The following is a 19718-nucleotide window of genomic DNA, read 5'->3' as shown; positions in this document are numbered from 1 at the left end:
AGGGATTCATTGGAACTGTAAAAGTTCTTAGTTTGGTCCAGACTCAGAAGCTATGCCCATGAACATGCTAGAAATTACAAGGACAAAGAAAGGGAATACTGCTCTCTTCCCCAGCTTCCTGGGCCTCTGAGCAAGCTCATACAGCAGGGGTGCTAGCTGACTGCAGCTATATCCTCAGCAGCCATATTTTAGCAGTACTCATCAGGGAAACCACTCTCCTAAAGGTAGGAATTCTATTTCTGCCACTATGTGACATGTGCTGGGGACATAGAAGGAATTATCAAGTCATACTAAGTAGTGATCTGGAAGTCATCCATGGGTGAGACCAGACTCTCTAGCTTTTTAAAAAATAAGAAGCACATCCCTGAAGAGCATTATTCACTACACTTTGTCTTAAAACAATGTTCAGTCACCCAATCCAGTCATTCCCAAAGCTTTTTTCAAACTAGAATCATTTAGGAAGCTTTAAAAACAAATTCTTGAACTGAATGCCAGATTAATTAAATCACAATCTCTGATGGTAAGATCCAGGTAGTAGCTGTTTTTACAGCTCCACAGGTGACTCCAATGTTCCACCAGGCTTGGTGGGCAGGCCCCTTGTGACACACAGGACCTGAAGGGTGGGTACCACCAGTAAGCCTGATAGAAATGCAGAACCTCAGTGCCCACCCAAGACCTACTGAATAAGAACCTGTGTTTCAACAAGATCCCTCCTCTACCCCCAGATAATTCATTTGAGGAATACTAATGCAGCCTACAAGCCAAGGCAAGCTATATCCTCTAGCTCAACAGCAAAGCTATCCTAGGGTCAACATTTCCAGATACAGGCTCCCACCTACAGCCAGCACTAACTTGCCATCTCCACCTATGAGGCATCTTGTAGATGATCCTGCAGGTCCCAACAATTCTTCATTTGACAGAAACCTTACCAACACTGGACTGTGACCTCCTGAGACTCCCCAAAACAAATCAACTCATCTCCTTTCTAAGGGAAACTTAGAAAGGGTAAATATGTGTTGCAGTCAGGCACATTGACATTCACCTGTAATCCCATTGACTCAAGAGGCTGACGCAGGACAATCACAAGTTCAAGGCCAACCTCAGCAACTTAGCAATCCCCTGTCTCAAAATAAAAATTTAAAGGTCTGGGGATGTAGTTCATTGGTAAAGGGCCCCAGGATTTGATTCCCAGTACTCTGCACCACCCCCCAACCAAAATACATATTGCTGTTTGAAGTCACTAAGTTTCGCGATAATTTCTTAAATGGTAATCAATAACTAGTACCAAAGCAAAGAGCAAAGGAATCAGAACATAACTCCCAGTTTTCACCAGCTACCTGGTTGCAGGTTGATTGATTTGGACCCATGGAAGAGATGGCATTTTGTAGTTACTAGAATAGAGAGAGAGAAGAGAAGACACAGAGAAGAAGAGAATGTGAAGACAGAGGCAGAGATTGGAGTGACGTGGCCCCAAGTCTGGACAGCCAAGGAATACTGACAGCCACCAGAAGATAGAAGAGCCATGCAATAGATTCTCCCCTGGAACCTCAGGGAATGTGGTCCTGCCAATACCTTTATTTCAACTCATGGTCTCCAGAGCTGTGAGAGCATGATTTCTGTTCTTTTGAGATACCAAGTCATGGTAATTTGTTATGGTAGCCCTAGGAAATTAATACAAAATCTGTAATCTAACCCCAAATCTGTATTCATTTCCTAAAACTGCCATAACCAATTCCCATAAACTTCGTGGGTAAAATAACAGAAACTTAATCTGTTGAAGTTTTGAAGACCAGAGTCCAAAATTAAGGTGTCAGCAGAGCCATGCATCCCCAAAGGCTCCAGTAGAGGATCCTCTTGGCCTCTCAATTTCTGTTATTGGGTGGCCCTGTGGCAACACCGCTCTACTCTGCCTGTCTTCACATCCTATACTCCTTTGTGTGTCTCAATTTTTCTCCTCTTATGTCAATCTTCCTTCTTCCAATTAGTCCAAGATTTTTTTTAAAAACTAGTTTATAGTTTTCAAGATTTATTAATTGATAAAGAACACAGAGTTTTTGGAGGCCCTGCTGTTTCAATACAAATCACTCAATTTGAAGTAAAAAGCCTTGATACAACTCTTGGCTCTAACCCTGACCAAGCAAGAACAATTTCCTTTCCCTGGGGCTCAAGAAAAGCCTCAGAGGCAGTCAAGAGAGTATAAGGTGGTAAAAATTCACTTAAGATGAAACTCTAAATAGAAAAACTCTTTGTAAAATTAAACATGACACAGATGATACTACTGTCTTCACAAACCCTGCACCCCCAATAATTAAAAGGAATATTTTCGAGATAATAGATTCTCTAAGTACCATTTCACTTTCTGAAAAAGTCCTAGAAATACTACCCTCTGTCAAAGTAGCAGACGGCTACCTTACAAGGAAAAGTTGTTCTACTCACATAACCTGTTTTGGTTTTGTTTACAGCAATGAAAATGGGCAGCATCTGACTTTTATTCCTGAGTGAACCCAGACCACAGCCCAGAGAGGGCAAACTATGGCATCTGCTGTCCCCTTGCTGTACCTACCACACCGTGGGGTCTGGATTTGGCTGGAAGATGGGCAACCCCACCTGGCCCTAGAGAAAGGGTGCTCACCTGGAGGGACTTCACTGCCACCGAAGAGCATTTCCTTCAGTTCCCACTTGGAAAGGAGCAAGGTGGACCCTAACCCACTGTCACTTGCACACATAGGAAGCATACAGGTACAGATGCCACAGGTAGACACCTGACACTATGACATGGGCCCCTGCAGACACAAACATGTCACACATGCCTTCCCAGATCCACAGATAGGTAGACAGACAGCAGGAACTTGTTCCTATGCTGTCATGACGTCAAATGCTTGGGGAAGGGGGACTCAGGAGAAGGCATGTTTGGTTACCACCATTTTCTTCATGCAGTTCCTTATGATCTATTCTTCTAACCTGCTGCCAATGCCTTCCATTGTCCTTAAATATTACCTACTAAAATCATTTTCTCCCAGTGAAGGGGCATGGCAGGTGCTGGGGGAAACATTATGCCCAGCCACATGCCAAAGCCCAGTGTCTGAGAAAGAAAACACGAAAGTTTTCTCCCCAGTACTTCTATTCCTTTACATCAGCTCTTTTTTTTAAATTATTTTATTTCTGGTGACTCCCTTTTTTCACAATGTTAACAACTGCTCTTGTAAATTAAATTTAGTATGAGCTCAGTTTTTAATCAGTTCAAATTAAAGTCCTAGAGAGCAAAGATTTACAATTAAAATCCTCAGTCTAACAGCTCAGAGAAAACCCAGAATTTCATACGCATGTTCTCCTTCCCCGGTAACATGATACCAATGAAAGCTGGATTTTTTTTGTTTTTTGTTTTTTCTGGTGTGAACTGTTTATTGGAAGGTTTCATTCCCTATTATACTTAGGTGAGTTTTAGAAAGTTAAAAGATTTTTTTTTCTTTTTTTTTTTAACCTCTCAAAACTCATGTGTGAATTCTCTGACAGAAGATTGCCCTTTGATTCTCTTTTAGCTTTAAATAAGTCACTCTTGTTTTAAAAAGGAAAAGATAAGTATGACATTCCTTAATATCCTTGGTTTACTAGGTCATATCCCTGTAATGGATTCATGTCCCCATAATGAGATTGTACCCCATAGTGAATCAGGGAGAGTGAAGAGAACAGTAAACAGAAACACTCTTGATGGTTCACAGATAGTGTTCTACAGGACCACACAGGCTTCACCATTTCCACCTACGAAGTTCTGTGGAGAGCCAGATACACAAGATGCCTGTTTCCTGTAGTCTCAGTTTAAAACCCAAACACCTTCACACACACTGTGAAAGGAAGCCCCAAGCCAAGCTGCCATGGACTGCAGGGCTTCACTGTCAGTCCCAGATGTCAGATAGGGGTACCAGCTCTCAGAGAGTGTTGCATGTGAACAAGTGGGAGATGGCAGTGGAATTTTGAGAAAGAACAGACTCAAGACAAGGCATGGATATGGTTATTCAGACATCAAGGGACTTCTCCATTTGCACATGGATGATTGTGCAGTTATATGCTTTCTTACATGGAGACCAGATGAGAGCAACAAAGTTTACCCTCAGCTTCCTGTACCCCTGGAAGTCTTTAAAAACACTCGAGGGCTGGAGGGAGGGCTCAGAGTTCATTTGAACCAAGCCAACATGGATTTCACATATGATTCCCAATAGCTGAACAAGTGTAGAACACTCACAGACATCTACAACTTTGGCCCAGTCTGTTCCTCAATCAGTCCACCCAATTTTGAAGATTTCATTAGAAGATGAGGATATCTAATTTTCTTCAGCTGAAAAATAAAGTAAAAATTGGAAACTCTGTCCCTCCTAGTAATTAGATAATTCAGTGCTTGGAAAACACTATGGAATTTTTGCCTTAAGATGGAGGGCCTGACTCAGTAAAACTAGAAAAGGCTTTGCTTGCTGTTATTTCATGAGACAATGACTCCAATTGGATAAGAAATGAAAATATTCCTTGTGTTTGCCTGAGTCAGGAAAACAGAGCTAAGTGTTCTGAGACAAGATGGTGTCCAATGGAAAAGGATATAAAACTGATTTTGCTACCTACTGCCTATGTCATGGTGGGCATGACCCTGAAGTCCTATCTCAGTTTTGTTGTCTGGAAAACCTAAAAGATCATTTGACACAGGGTGAAAGAAAGTAACATAGCCCAGCCCAGTTCACAGTGTCCAGCACCCAACAGTTTCCCAGTACATTTCATTTGCCTTCCTTGCTGGTATGTTTTGTTCAGAGCAATTGTTATTTTATTAACTTGAAATACTATTATAACTAAATGTATGTGTGTTCTTGCTTGAACATGTATGAAGTACACATAAGCAAGAAGAAAATAAAAACCAATCCTACCACCTAAAGATGTCCACCATTATCACTTCTCTGTACAACCTTTGTCTATGTGCCTTGGTATCCATCTGTTTCATTTATTTGTATATTTTATAGAAAGGATTGTTGTGTAGCCCACATTATGTACTTAAAATGTCTAGCCTTTCCCTCATGTCTGTCTTCCTGTGTTACTGAATATTCTTCTATAACATGATTTTAATGATGTAAAATCTTCCATTCCTAAAATGTACTAACATTAATTAATCAATATAAAAGTATTCTTCTACCTCAAATATTTATATGTAAAACTAAAAAGTGTTTAAAAACTAACCCCACACTGTGGTATAAATTAAATTGGATGTCATCTGCCAATAATTAACCAGCAAATTACTGCATAACTACAGTGTCTTTCTTCTTCAGCTACCAAACCTGCTAAAAAGTTGCCTAGGCTCAGTAACATGATACTAATGAAAAGTAGATTGTTTTCATGTGTGAATTCTCTTTCATAAGAATCCTCTTTTTTAGCTTTAAATAAGATGCTTTTTTAAAAAAAGGAAAAGTATGACATTCCTCAATATCTTGGTTTATTGGGTCATATCCCATGGTAGGGAGTGACAGGCCCATATCTGCATCCTCGTCCTGACCAGAACCTTCTTCATTGTCCCCATTTGTGCCTCTGACTGGCATTTGTATGTGCATGGCCTGCTAACTCTTCAATGCCATTGAGTTCACTGCACAAAGCTGTCCTTGCAAAATAGATCCCTGCCTAGAATAGTTCGACTTACACTGCTTTTATTTCTTGCTCTTGCTTCATCCAACTCAGCATAATTTCTGTTTATTGTTCTAGAAGCAGAGATCATTGGGAAGCCTCATCTGTTCTATGTAGTCTTCAAACATTTCTGACACATGGTCCTCTGTTCTAGTCTCTTTTTAAATATATCCAGGGAAGAAGAGAGGGCTTTGTGGGGTATGGAGAAGGAGGCTAGATTCCTGTGCACATACATATGCTACCTATTAAACTAAATGCCACTTTTATAAGTGATGGATATTATACATATATATGAGATAATATTTGGGGAATACACACATGCACACACAAAGCAACAACAAAACCTCAGGATCTTCAGCACCCTCGCAGGTGCATATTATAGGTAGAGCATGTATGTAGATATTTTTTTAAAAATTTCTTTAGAACTGTATGTTTTTCTGAGTAGTGTTCATATCCAATTAAAATACATTTATACAGATTTTTAAATAAATCACATCAGGCCAGCTTCTGTCTGGTTGGGAAATAAGAGCTGCCCATTTGCTGAGTGCACCCACCCCTTATACTATGTTCCAGTGACCTACGGACCTCTAGCAATCATAGATTTACAACTCAGCAAGATTCAACAGTTTACTGTTATTTATGACGGCCAAGCTGGGTCTTCCACATTTGCATCTGTCACTTTACATTTGAGAGATCCTGTCCAAAAAAAGATTATGCCTCCTAACCAAACACTCAGCAGGGCTGCAGGAACAGGCCCCCTGACAAACATCCTGACAAAATGCTTGAAAGCGTGGTGAGCTCCCACAGCTGTGCATTTTCAGAACACTCAGCAGATTAGTGTGGAGTCTCTGAGCCTCTGCTCAGTCTCTTCCTCTCAGTAATCTCTCACATGGCCCAGTCCATTAGGACTGGAAATCCTCATGAAATGAGCAGATTAAGATCTGGCTTCGGTAAGGGGCAGCAGGCAGGCATGGGGGCAGGGCCCTGAGCCTCAGAAAGGTTTAAGGCACAAATGCACCCATTGACTTGGCCCAGTCATCGCAGGAGATCAGGCACAGACCATGTTTCAAAGCCCTTCACATGGAGTTAAAGTCTGCATGGCAGCAGCTGCTTCTACCTCAAGGGCCACGGGACGGTGGGTGTGCATGTGCATGCAAGCATGGGGGCAGGGGTATCATGCCTCAGCAGTCATCACCCCAGCTTCGTCAACAACATGGAGAAATGCCAAATGTCCTGAGGAAGCTGCACTGAAGCAACTGTGATCACCACTACGACAGGCGCCTCCTGGCTAGAAAAGCAACTAAACTGAAAAACACACACATCCTTTTTTAATTTTAATCAGTGCAAAATATTTTGGTAATAATTGTGTTCTATGGAGATATAAAAATAGATCTTAATAATCTATTACTTCATTTAATCCTCCCAACAACCCCGGAAGATGTGGGGGCAAGTATTATTTCCCTAATTTTTAAAAAAATGGGCAAACAAACCCTAAAAGACAAGGTCTCACTATGTTACCCTGGCTGGACTCAGACTTATGGGCTCAGAGATCCTCCTGCCTCAACCTCCCCAGTAGCTAGGACTACAGGCTAATGCCACCATGCCTGGTTACCTTCATCATTTTTCACTGATGGGTTTAATAATGAAAGTTATGCATGTACATGAATGATTGTTTCAACCAAGAGGAGTATATGATGTAATAAGGAAAAGGATTCTCTTTCTAAGACCACAATGTGCATGTGCAGACACACACACACACACAGAATTGACTGCTTGGAGTATGTTCTTTCAACCCTATTTTCTGTGCCTATGTTATACACACAAAAATGGGATCATGCTACATGCCCTATTCCACTTACTGCTTTTATTTGTCACCTAACAAGCTCTCATCCACATCTTTCTCATACCACATACAGATATAACCCCTTTGTTTATAGATTTTCATGATTTTGTGTGGTTGTGTCAATCATTTATCTGCTCTCCACTATTGAACATCTGATTACTTCTGGGGTTTTCCTTAGCAAAATGCTGCAGTGAGCATGCTTGTTCATATAGGTTTGTATATTTGTACTAGAAAATCTACAGGATAGATTCTTAGATTAAGGGACAAGCTGTTGGATAAGTATTCTATTAATTTAGATAAACACTGCCAGTTGCCTTACCAAAAGTTGTATCTATTTAACTTCCATCAACAGTGTTACAGATACAACCTTCCAATAGCCACACCAATTCTGGGTATTTTCCATTAAAAAGAAAAAATCAATGATTTGCTTTTATTTATATTTATCAGATTATTAATGGGTTGACCACATTTTCATTTGTTTATTATTGATATTTATATGAATTGTTTGAATTTTCTTATTTATTTGGAGGAGATTTTTATGTACTGCAGAAAAGAACCATTTATTGTAAAAATCTCCTCCCAGTGTTTTACGAAATCTTTTGTCACATAGAATCAACTCTGGTCCTCAGTTTTCAGATTTTTTTTTTTCCTTTTTAGAGATCCCTAAATGCAAAATTAGATGCCCCTAGCTAAAAAACAGACTCTTATTAGAGGAAAACAATACAAAGGCAATAATTAAATATATTTGTGCAAAATTATTTCATAGTACAGAATCGGAAAGAGAAAGGAAAAGTCAAAAACTTCTATGACTTCAGACCAAGAAAAATAACTTTTTTGGAGGCTGAATGTTTCTGAAAATGTTCTTTTCATATAAATACAGACATTATTCCAGAAGTTGGTGTCACTAAAAAACATAAAGAATAAAAGATATTTAAAGGCTCAGAGAATATAGATTTTCATTTCAACAAATTTTGTATATATTCAACATACCCTCTTATTCATAACCGAGTCAAATCAGATAAAAGGACCTAAAACTATCCCATTGGTTATGCAAGTGTAAGCAGTGGCAGTATACTGGCAAAATCTTGAGTATTTTCAAATTAACTCTCATGGCATCAGTTGATGCATGACATTGAAGCCCCAGCTTTCTATCTTCAATTTTTAAATCCCTGTTCCATTCAGACCTATTTTTCCCTGCCTATTAGTCACAAATAATCTGGTCCATAGTTCATACAGTGTTTCTTCACATTATTGTCTAACAGAAGGATGCACAAATAGGACTGCAAATTGGTGCAACCATTCTGGAAAGCAGTATAGAGATTCCTCAGAAAACCTGGAAAGAAACCATTTGTCCCAGCTATCCCAGTCCTTTGTTACCCAAAGGACTTAAGATCAGTATACTACAGTGATGCAGCCTTATCAGTGATTATAGAGTACTGCTATCAGTTCACAATAGCTAAACTATGGAACCAACCTAGGTGCCCTTCAACAAATAAATGGATAAAGAAAATGTGGTACATCTACACAATGGAATATTACTCAGCCTTCAAGAAGAATGAAATTATGGCATTTGCAGGTAAATGGATGGAACTGGAGAATATCATGCTAAGTGAAAGAAGCCAATCCCAATGAACCAAAGGCTGAATGTTTTCTGTAATATGCAGATGGTAATTCACAGTAAGGGGGGCAGGGAAGAATAGAGGTACTTTGGATTAAAGAAGGGAGTGAAGGGAGGGGAGGGGGCATGAAGGTAGGAAGAATAGTAGAATGAATTGGACATTATTACCCTTTATGCACACCTAATTACATGACAGGTGTGAGTCTACATCATGTACAACCAGAACAATGGGAAATTATGTTCCATTTATATATGATGTGTCAAAATGCATTCTAATGTCATGTATAACTAATTAGAACAAATTTAAAAAAAAAGAAGAATGTGCAGGATCCAAAAATGAGAGTTAAAGTTGATGAATCCAATATCTATGCTTATACTTCCCCAAAAGTGGGTTCCAACTTCTAGTCTTCAAGTCTGTACAGAAACTAACAAACTTCCAGAGTTCACGAAGGGCCCAAAGAGAGCAGATGTTTTATGAAAGAAAGAGAGAGAGAGAGAGAGAGAGAGAGAGAGAGAGAGAGAGAGAGAGAGAGAAAGGAAGGAAAGAAGGAAGGAAGGAAGGAAGAGAGAGAGGGAGGGGAGAGAGGGAGGAAGGAAGGAAGGGAGAAGGAAAGAAAGAAAGAAAGAAAGAAAGAAAGAAAGAAAGAAAGAAAGAAAGAAAGGAAGGAAGGAAGGAAGGAAGGAAGGAAGGAAGGAAGGAAGGAAGGAAGGAAGGAAGGAAGGAGGGAAGGAGGGAAGGAAGGAAGGAAGGAAGGAAGGAAGGAAGGAAGGAAGAAAGGAAGGAAGGAAGGGAGGGAAAGAAGGAAGAAAGAAGAAAGAAAGGAAGGAAAGAAAGAAAGAAAAAGAAAAGGAAAGAAAGAAAGGAAGGAAGGAAGAAAGACTCAGGATAAGTTTCACACATAATGTTGCTGGTGTGTATCTGCCTTTTCAATAAACATCATTATGTTTTATCACAAGATTTAATAAAGCAGCTTAGTTAAAAATGCCATCTGGGTCTCTGGACACATTAAACAAAGCTTAAAATAACCACACCAGCAACTGGGAGAGCCCAGCTGTTCTCCAAAGCTCTCCCACTCCTTTGACTTCCCCATAAAAAGAGTGAATGAAGACTCAAGGCTAAAAGTATCAAGAATGCACTGGCCTGAACAGGGAGATGGATGGAGTCACGGGCTGCCTAAAGTTTGCTGTTGTTCACATTATAGATTATCTAGTTCCATGGCTCAGGGACAACCATTCAGCAAGGGGAACAAAGTAAAGAAAGAGAAGACCCTTTAGATTTTACTAAGGCATCATAATCCTGCCCTTGCCGATGTCTAGATATTGGTAGTTCATTATGTCCTCCTATTCTGTAGTGAGCACCAGTGGAAATACAGCACAATCACCTCTCAGTTCTTTTTTCCCTCCTAGAGACAAGTCTCAAGCCACCCAACCCCAGATTTCCAGATCCATTCCAGGAAAGACAAGCTAGGTGTTGGAGCACAGGTTTCCCTCTCTTACTTCCCTCTTCGGCCCTCCCAACTTCAGTCTACCACATCTTTGCTTCATTTCTAAATCTGTGCTCCTTATCTTTGGAGCCACACCAAGATTTTACCCTAGATGGGTATAGTAAATGCCAAACTAAGAGTATTCTCATTCTTTGGAGCAACTAGCTTTTCATGGCCAATCAAATCAAATACAACTCATGCAAGCATCTGTCTGGAGGGCATTAAGTCCCCAGCTGATCCACCTTCCTTATCCCACTGTGGTTCAACTTCCACCCCTAGATTTCACTAATATTGATAAGTCCTTGAAATCTGTAAGTTGCCCTGTTAACATTGATTATCATTGCTGGCATCATGTGACCAGGACAGTGAGCAGCTCATTAACAAATAGATTTTTCTTTTGGCTAAAACTTGCAATAGAGGTAAGCCTTGTAACAGAAATGTAAGTTGTTTGTCAAGGGGCATATTCAGTCTTCATTCAATACATAGAGTCATAATTATCTGAGTTATATTCAGTTGTCAATACTCCTTTGTTCCTATTAGTGTTATGGATGTTACAAAGTACTTTCATAAATAGTGCTTCCTTTGATTCCTTGAATAATTCAGTGATACTGTCATACCAAACTCATAGATGAGGAAACAAGTGGTTTCTAGGTATGTCAAGAGGTTAAAGCATCTGTCCTCCAAATTGCATGGCAGAGCAAGAGAAAGAAGGGCAGCCCTCTGACTGTTGCTACAGAGCTTTTTCTACTATACCTATTACCTCCAAGGCTGAAGGTCAAAGAGTCTGTGGTTAGCACATGAAGAAATCTGGTTTGGACTTGTGGATGTGTGGATGTGTGTTGATAGTGTTTGGTGATGTGCCTTATTTAGCCCATGGTTACTTTTGGTTTTAACAGTTCAGCTCCATTTTTTAAAACAAGCATACAAACAAGTTTTACATGCTCAGTTATAGAGTTGTGCTGTCTGGTATAGTAGACACTAACTAGTGGCTATCTAATTTGTCTGATTTTATTAAAATTAAGTAAATGCAAAATCCACTTCTTTAGTCACACCAGATACTTCCAAGTGTTGAGAGGCACAGGTGGCTAGTGGGTAGGGCCATGCAGATAATCAAACATTTGCATCATTAGAGAAATTTCTGTTGGACAGTAATGTTACAGAGTGTCATTGCCAGAGTAAGAAGACTTTAGAAAAGATAACAGTATTGTTATCTGCCCAACATTAAAGACAGTTCAGTGCTAACAAAGATTTGAACAAGGAGAAATTGAGAGATTGCTCTTAGTTGCAGGGGACCAACCAGAAAAAGGAACATTCATTCTTGTAACCATTGTGTCGCACTAAACTCTTAAAATTCTCTAAGACATTGGAATAAATTGATACATAGAGGATCTAAGCCACTGAAGAGGGTCTGAAGCAGAAGAAAATATAGCACACACTAGAAAACTGATGGGTTGCTGGGCATGGTGGCAAAACACCTATAATCCCAGAGACTCAGGAAGTCCCAAGTTCAAAGCAACTGAGTGAATTCCTGTCTCAAAAATGAAAAGGGGGCTGGAGATATAGCTCAGTTCATAGAGTGCTTGCCTGTCAAGCATAAGGCTCTGGGTTCAATCCCCAACACCGCAAAAAAAAAAAAAAAAAAAAAAAAAAAAAAAAAAGGGCCAGGTATACAGCTCAAGTAGAAAAGTACCTCTGGGTTCAATCCCCACTACCAAAAAAATCAGTTACAAATTAAAGCTTTGTAAATTACTTAAATTATAAATGATACTAGTTATTTGTACATGGTGGTTATTTTTCTTCCACTTTACATGGTATGCCTTAGTTTATATATTTAAAGGTGAATTAAAATAGATAAGTTTACAAAGCAACATAAAAACTATTTAAAAAAAACAGGTAAAAGTATCTTTTATTTATTCACTAATCCATTGAAATTGAAAACACAAAAATCCAAGTATCCATGCTGGTATTCAAAAAAAGCAAAAGTGACACAAAACAAAATCCATTTGTCATAAAACCTGTGGATGTGGCTATTTCATCAAATTCTTACTCTAAAAATTCTAATTAAAAAGAGGAGAGAGAAAGAAACAAAAGAACTTTGTGTCAGGATGACCAAATAGTGCAGCTGTGAGGAAAATGTCCTGTTGATAAGAAAGTATCAGCTAACAGAGTTAGTGAATTAGAAAGTCACTATTTTGAAATCCCTAATGAAATAATCAACTCAAGAAGTGATTATTAATGAATAATAAAACACTTGGGTAAAGGTTGATTAGGAACTGTCTATGCACACAGCGTGAAGTTCACCCCGTGCTGCTGGCTCCACTCAAGGGGGCAAATATGGTAGGACAGGGGCAGTGACCACCATAGCTCTGCACCCATCTTGCATCTCTCATACTGGGACAGTCAGAGATTATGATTTCTTATAATGAAATATCCTTATTTTAAAAAATCAAACCTAAAGCTGAGCAAGCCTTATAATGGGGGCTGAATGCTATGTCCCCTCAAAACTCACATGTGGAAATCCTAAGCCCCCAAGGTGATAGAATTAGAAGGTAAGATCTTTTGATGATTAAGTCATGAACATGGAGTGTAATCCCTCATGATTGGAATTAGTGTCCTTCTAGAGACCCCAGAAAGCTAGCCAGTCCCAACAAGACAAAGCAAGAAGGGACCATTCTTTAAACCAGTAGATAGACTTTCACCAGACACCAAAATTACCAGTTCACACCTTGGCCTTGGATTTCCTTGCCTCTAGACCTATGCAAAATATATTTCTGTGATTTATGAGCTATCTACCTTGTGGAATTTTGCTCTATTGACCCAAAATGGACAAAGACCAGCCTTTAGAACCAATGTCCAGTTAACAAGAAAAACAAGGGAGAGTGTGAAAATTTAAGTGACACCATAGAGAGCAATCTGAAAATTCCAGAAGAGGGAACCTTCAACAGGACAACTGACCTGGTTCTTCAACAATCAATTTCATAAACAGATAAAAATAAATATATACATACAATAGTTACTTTCTAGGTTAAGAATCTTGAAATAAATAACCCAATGCAATGTGTGTTCGTTGATGAGTAGAATCAAAACATCTAAGATGTTTCAGAGTAACTGAATAAATCTGAATGTGGACCAGGAAATAAAGGACATAAAGAAAACATTTTTATTTCATTTGGGATTATATTATAGCTATAAAGAAAAACATTTTTAAAGATCCACATTGAAGAATTTAGAGGTAACTGGCATTTTTAAAATATACTTGAAAATACTTAAGCCATAAAGAATCATGCAACTATTGTAAAATATGTACAATCTAGGTTATGGACCCATGGGTGTCATTAATTTTGTTTCCCCACTTTTATCAAACCTTGAAATGTTCATAACTTAAAAATAATGATTTTTAAATCCCAAGTAATGCAGGTACATGTTTGAAGTAAATCTACTACAGACTTTACAATATTAAAACATAAGTGATATCATTCAGCAATTTCGTTCTTCTGTTCTCCAGAACTTATATTATCAAAGACCAAGTACGTTCTTTCATAGGAAATTTCTTTGTAAAATTAACTTTTCAATCAAAACCAAAAATTTTCAGAAAGAGAATGAGGTTCAATCAATCAGATTTTCCAATTCTACGAATAAATTCCAGTTTTCCATTATTCTTCTATCCTGTTTATGAATATTCAGTAGGAAATCAAAGAGGCCAAATTATTTGGAATCAAGGTACATCAAATCAGAAAACAAGTGCACTTCCACTAATTTTGTATCATTCAAGACCAATTTTGCTTGTAATTTTTCAGAATTTCTAGAACATGTTTCTCCTGAAGCCAACCTTCTGCCTATTCACCTCAACTTCAGCACAAGTCCCAAGATGGTGAACAAAATGAGTAAAAGATTGGTTAAATTGGGTTGCTTGAAATTCTGAAAAATATCTACCATTCCTTCTCCCACATCCACCCCTCTTAGAAAGAGTACTTTCAGATTATGTTATAGTTGGTGCTTCTTGTGAATTTTAGTCATTCTGTCCTTCAAAACAACTGTTTGGTTAAATTTTAAGCATATATTAATAAATGTTATCTCCTAAAGTGAACAACTCCATCTTTAATGTTAAAAAAAGTGTTGATCAGAGAAGACCCATCGATATAAAAGGTTAAAGAGTCCTTATGATAAAGTGTATCTTCAAAAACATCCTGATTAAATATTGAACAGTCTATACTTCTCACACTCCTTGAAAGAGTTGACCCGGGAAGGAATAGATTGCTGTCATAGCTCTCCCAAGGCTCATTATCCTCCATGATTTCATGGGAATAACTTTGTCAGACAAGAGTGAAAGATCATTTTTCAACCTCTGTCCAGTTTTCTGACTTTAGCCAACTTTCATCAATCCCAGGAGTCAGAGACAAACAAGGACCTCATATCTGCAGCAGCAATATCTGCCAAATATCACAATTCTATCACCCGTCCCAACACCACTGGCCCTGTTTTTCCTAATTGCTTTTGGTTATTAAAAAAAATAATAAAATAAAAAGTCTTTTTTCACTATTCCTGAAACACTGAGAAAGGAAAACCCAAGTAGACAAATATGAAGCATGAACAACCGTATATGGTTAAAACATAAGAAGATATAAGAAAAAAGGGAAAGTCTGGAAAAGAAGGAGAAAAATCTAAATGATAGATAATTATTTAGTTTCACTTTTAAATATGTTCATGCTCATTTATACATTTTCAAAAGAAATTTCACTCAAGGAAAAGTTCTATGGATGTGGGTCTGGTTGCATTAACAAGGCTCATATTAACTTTTTAAAAGCAGTGTGGAATTCCCACAGATAGTTCAGAGACCCTGAAGTTAGTCATCCTGGAGATGCTGCCAGATTTGGGTGGAAGATATTCGGGGTGTGGGGGTATGTCAGAAGGTGCTTCTAACTGCTATATAGTGAGGAGGAGGCAAAAGGAGAAAAATCCAAGATCCGAAAATTCAAATAGTAAAAGAAGACTGCAGAGGCAGCAGGAGACAGGAGCAGAAATGAGGATGAAAACTGAAAAGAGGAAGAGGTATGAATTGTCCTCATGTGCCAAAGGCAAATGGGAGAGGAGTTGGGAATTACTTTAAGAAAGTCATTAACCTTCTCATTTCAGACTACTTAGAAATGTGCTTCTCAGGAGCTGAGAGTCCAGGCTGTATAGCATCAAATTGATCTACTGGATCCCTACCCCAAACTAGTTAATCATTAAATTATTACTGGGTTGAAGAACCAATGATCTAAAACAAACAAAACTTTGGGGTCCTCTTGCCAAATGTGTAGGGGATGGACGCGCTGTCTCTCTCTCTCTCCCTCTTTCTGTGTGTGTGTGTGTGTGTGTGTGTGTGTGTGTGTGTGTGTGTGTGTGTACACATAATAGAATTAAATTTGGCAGAGTCAAGATTCAGGGGTGAAGAGAATGATTACAAGCAAAAAGGACACAGAGTGGGAAACTACGTTGGAAGCCTTGGAAAAAAAGTCTGTGCGGGTAGTGAACATGGTTGGGACAACTTTAAAACCCAGACCTGCCTGAGGTGAAATGAAAAGGAATGAGGAATAAAAGTTTGAAAAGAAAAACAAGCAGGTGCAGGACGTGGGCAGAGGCGAGCAATGCTCAGCACAGCAGGTTGAAGATGCCTGGAAGCTCAAAGAAGGGCGAGACCCCTCAGGGTTTCCAGGGCGATGGGTGACTGGGGATGTTTCAGGGCAATGATGAGTTTGCGTTCGGGGCTGTGCCCGGTAGTCCACACGTGCGGTGATAGTGTGAGGTTGGAGGGAGAGTGGCCAGGTAGGGGTGGGGCCCCGCAGGTCATGGGGGACCCGCGTAGTGAGCATTGGTGAGCATAGCAGCAGCGGTGCAGTCAGGTAAGGGGCATCCCAGTCACTCACCCCATTGGCCGCGGCCATCTGCACCACGATCTCTGTGGCCGTCCTGCTGAAGTACCTGCCGTCACTGCCCACCACCATGGTGCAGCCCTGGCGGTCGCGCAGGTCGATGGATGACAGCACGCTCTGGATGAAGTTGGGCAGGTAGTTGCGCTGACCCTCGAAGAGGCCAGTGGGCCGCCGCAGCCCCCCGCCGCCCGTAGGCCGCTGGTCCTCGAAGGGCGCTGTGGGCACAGTCAGCACCGGGATGGGGCTCCCCTCCATGGCGCCTTCTGGCCGGTCCTGCTGCGGCTCCGTGAGTTCCTGAGCCGCAGGGAATCTGCAACCCGCCAGGCCCCCACCAGCCTGGCGGTGAGCCCGGACTCCGCCTCGCGCCCAGCCCCCTCCCCAGCGGGCCCAGCACCGACAGCTCCTCCTCTTTGCCCCTCCCTGAGCTGTCCCAGCAGTTCCACTTCCACCTTGGGACAAAGCTTACTCCTGCCCAACTTTTTTGTAGCCTGATCGCTTGAACTGTCCTGGGTTTCTTTTCCCAGCTGGTCTCATGTTTTGGAGTGTCACAAAAGCTGGGTTCTAGTGCCAGCTAGCTACCCAACCCACCAGGGACGCCTTGTCCTGCGTCTGGTCCCCTGCCATCCCCGAGATTGCCTCTCTCCAAGGCACACACTCCTCAAGAAAATAGCCTGGGGTGAGAGTTTGAGCAGGGTTCAGTCTGCTCCCGCACCCTTGGCGCCTTAACCTTCCCACTCCTGGTTTCCCTGCGAACGAACAGAGTACACTCACAAGTTTCTCTCTGGAACAAGGACTGGGAGGGAGTTGGGAGGGGGCTGAAACCTTTTGCCATCAGCAACAGCCCTAGCCAAAAATAACCTTGGAAAGGCGAGCTGAGAATTGTTATCTTCTGCCAGCGGTGAAACTGGAGGCTGGGCGCTGCATGTGTGTCTGTATGTGTATATACACACCCATCATGACCATTTGTTGCAGGGAATCACACACTGTCAGACCCTTTTAATCCAGTAGGACCCGCCCTAGACTTCCACTTTCGCCAGCCTCTCTCAAGGCAATTTGCAGTATGGAAACTTTTTTTTCCCTTGTTTGTTTGTTGTGGTGGTTGCAACAGCAGCAATACAGATACATATTTTCTTATTCTTCATACCTTTCTCATCCCATGCTTCTGCTTGGAAACACCCTTGCTTACACTGTATCCCTCCACACTTTTGAACTGTACACCCCCCTTAATCATTTCCAAGAGGAAGAGGCTAAAGCCCTTTTTAATGTCCTATCAGGAATGAACATAGCCAAATTAAAAGAGAACTGGTTACCAGTTACTATACTGGTTCTGTATTAGGTCTTTATGCATCCTATAATTCTCCAGGGGTTGGAGATATTCTCCCTTCTCTCCATAAAATTCATTTATCTAAAATTCAAAACCACAAAATCTCCATTGAAAATATGAATGAAAAGAGAAAAGGATAGAATCTAAAGAGGGAAGAAACAATTCTCAGTTTTGCTTCTATCTCCCATCACCCCTCAAACATTTTTACACTCACTAAAGCTGCTGTTCTGAAATCTCCTGCTGCTCTCCTTTCCCAAATATTGTCCACATCCTGAGAATATAGTTGACTTGCTTGTTTCAGGATTATAAAATGTTTGATCATAGTAAGATGAACTGCGAGTAATAACTCATACTTGTAATAAAGGCTTTGCATCTGTTTTTTTCTTTGGAGGGTAAAAACAATTTAAAGAGATAAGTATGGTATTCATGTCCCTCACCAGTTTTTCAAATGATAAAGAAGAGGTTTTTGTGAGGTCAGTAAAGTAAACAAGGTGGCACTTTTATTGCCAAATTTTTGTATTGCCCCTCCTTTTTAAAAAATTAACATTGAAGTGTGATGCAGAAACTGAAGTCATCAACTGAAACCTTTCTAGCCATTCTCATAAACAGTAACAAATGGATTTCTTGGAGGAAAATAGGTAGTGGGGAGATGTTGGTCAAGGGGTACAAATTTTCAGTTAGGACGAATCTTTTTTGAGATCCATTGTATAACATGGTGACTATGGTTAATATTTCAAAATTGTCAAGAGAGTAATTTCAAATGTTCTCACCATGAAAATAGATATTTGAGGTGACAGATATGTTTGTTTAATTTGATCATTCCACATTGCATGCATATGCCATAACATCACATTGCATACCATAAATATATTCAACTCTAATTTTTCAGTTGACAATTGTTAAAAATAATACGTTAAGGGGCTGTTTTCCTCTATTCTGTCCACTGTCTCCCAGAAAGTTTCTAACTTCATATTTGTGTGTTTGAGAGACCTTCTGCTTAGCACCAAATAGAACCTCACAACTTCTAATGATCTATGCACATCTCTATGGCCTAAGGTCTTCTAAAATTACTTTCTAATGACAGTTCATTTTGCAAAGAATAGTGTCATTCTCAGAAGAAGAATGGATGTGGTAAGTGCTGTGTCCTAGTAAAGACAAGGACACTACCCACAAACCTCAGAGATACCCACAAGCCCCCCAGAATTTCATCTCCCCATTTCCAGCTCTTCCCTCTCTCTGGTCATCACCACTGTTCTCTCCTACCACAGCCCAGCTTCTGCCATGATCCTAGGCAAAAGGAATGGATACCACAAAACAGACTTCACTGTTCTACCATCCAGGAAGTCATTCTCTTGTCTTTGGGCAATTCCAAAATGCAGAAATTCTGGTCAGTCAGTTTGAAGCAATGTACCCAACCACACAGGCAGACTGCAATGCAAAAATAAAAAAGTTTCTTTAAAGTAAGGGAGCAGTGTTCCCCCAAAGGAATGAGAGATGGGTCAGTACACAGAAATTGCCAAATAGATGCTTGAAATTCACTGATCAAGTCTTCGACAAATTATTTTTCTCCTCTCTGAATTCATATAGTGCTTGCATCTCTCCTAAAGAATATTTCACAAGCTGACACACATATACATGTTCATATGCGTTTCCTCCCCACTAGCTACATGTGACCTTGAAATGATTCCATAACCTTTCCTAACTTCAGTGTCCTTACTATGAAATGGAGATTATGGTAATCTTGGCCTCATAAATTGTTGGGAAGATCAAGTACTTAATATAAACAGAAAGATATTCAACAAATTCTACTTGTTCATATTTATTGCCATCAAATTTATATTCTATTATTATTAATCTCTTATAAAGAAAAAATTACAGTGTATTT

The 19718-nt window shown here is 39.9% G+C and overlaps 1 protein-coding gene across 1 annotated transcript in view; it reads right to left on the bottom strand.

The window, feature by feature from the left end:
- Pgm5 (phosphoglucomutase 5) overlaps nucleotides 1-17244 on the bottom strand; it is a 181977-nt gene extending 164733 nt beyond the window's left edge. Inside the window, exon 1 of the mRNA XM_047524436.1 lies at nucleotides 16504-17244. Coding sequence (XP_047380392.1) covers nucleotides 16504-16764 — 261 coding nt within the window. The 5' untranslated portion in view covers nucleotides 16765-17244. The remainder of the gene's footprint in view (nucleotides 1-16503) is intronic.
- Between the last annotated feature and the right edge of the window lie 2474 nt (nucleotides 17245-19718).

This window comes from Sciurus carolinensis, chromosome 14 (genome assembly GCF_902686445.1).
Source record: "Sciurus carolinensis chromosome 14, mSciCar1.2, whole genome shotgun sequence".
NCBI lineage: Eukaryota > Metazoa > Chordata > Mammalia > Rodentia > Sciuridae > Sciurus > Sciurus carolinensis.
Note: the sequence above shows the minus strand (reverse complement) of the source record. Positions and strands in the feature narration are given on the sequence as shown.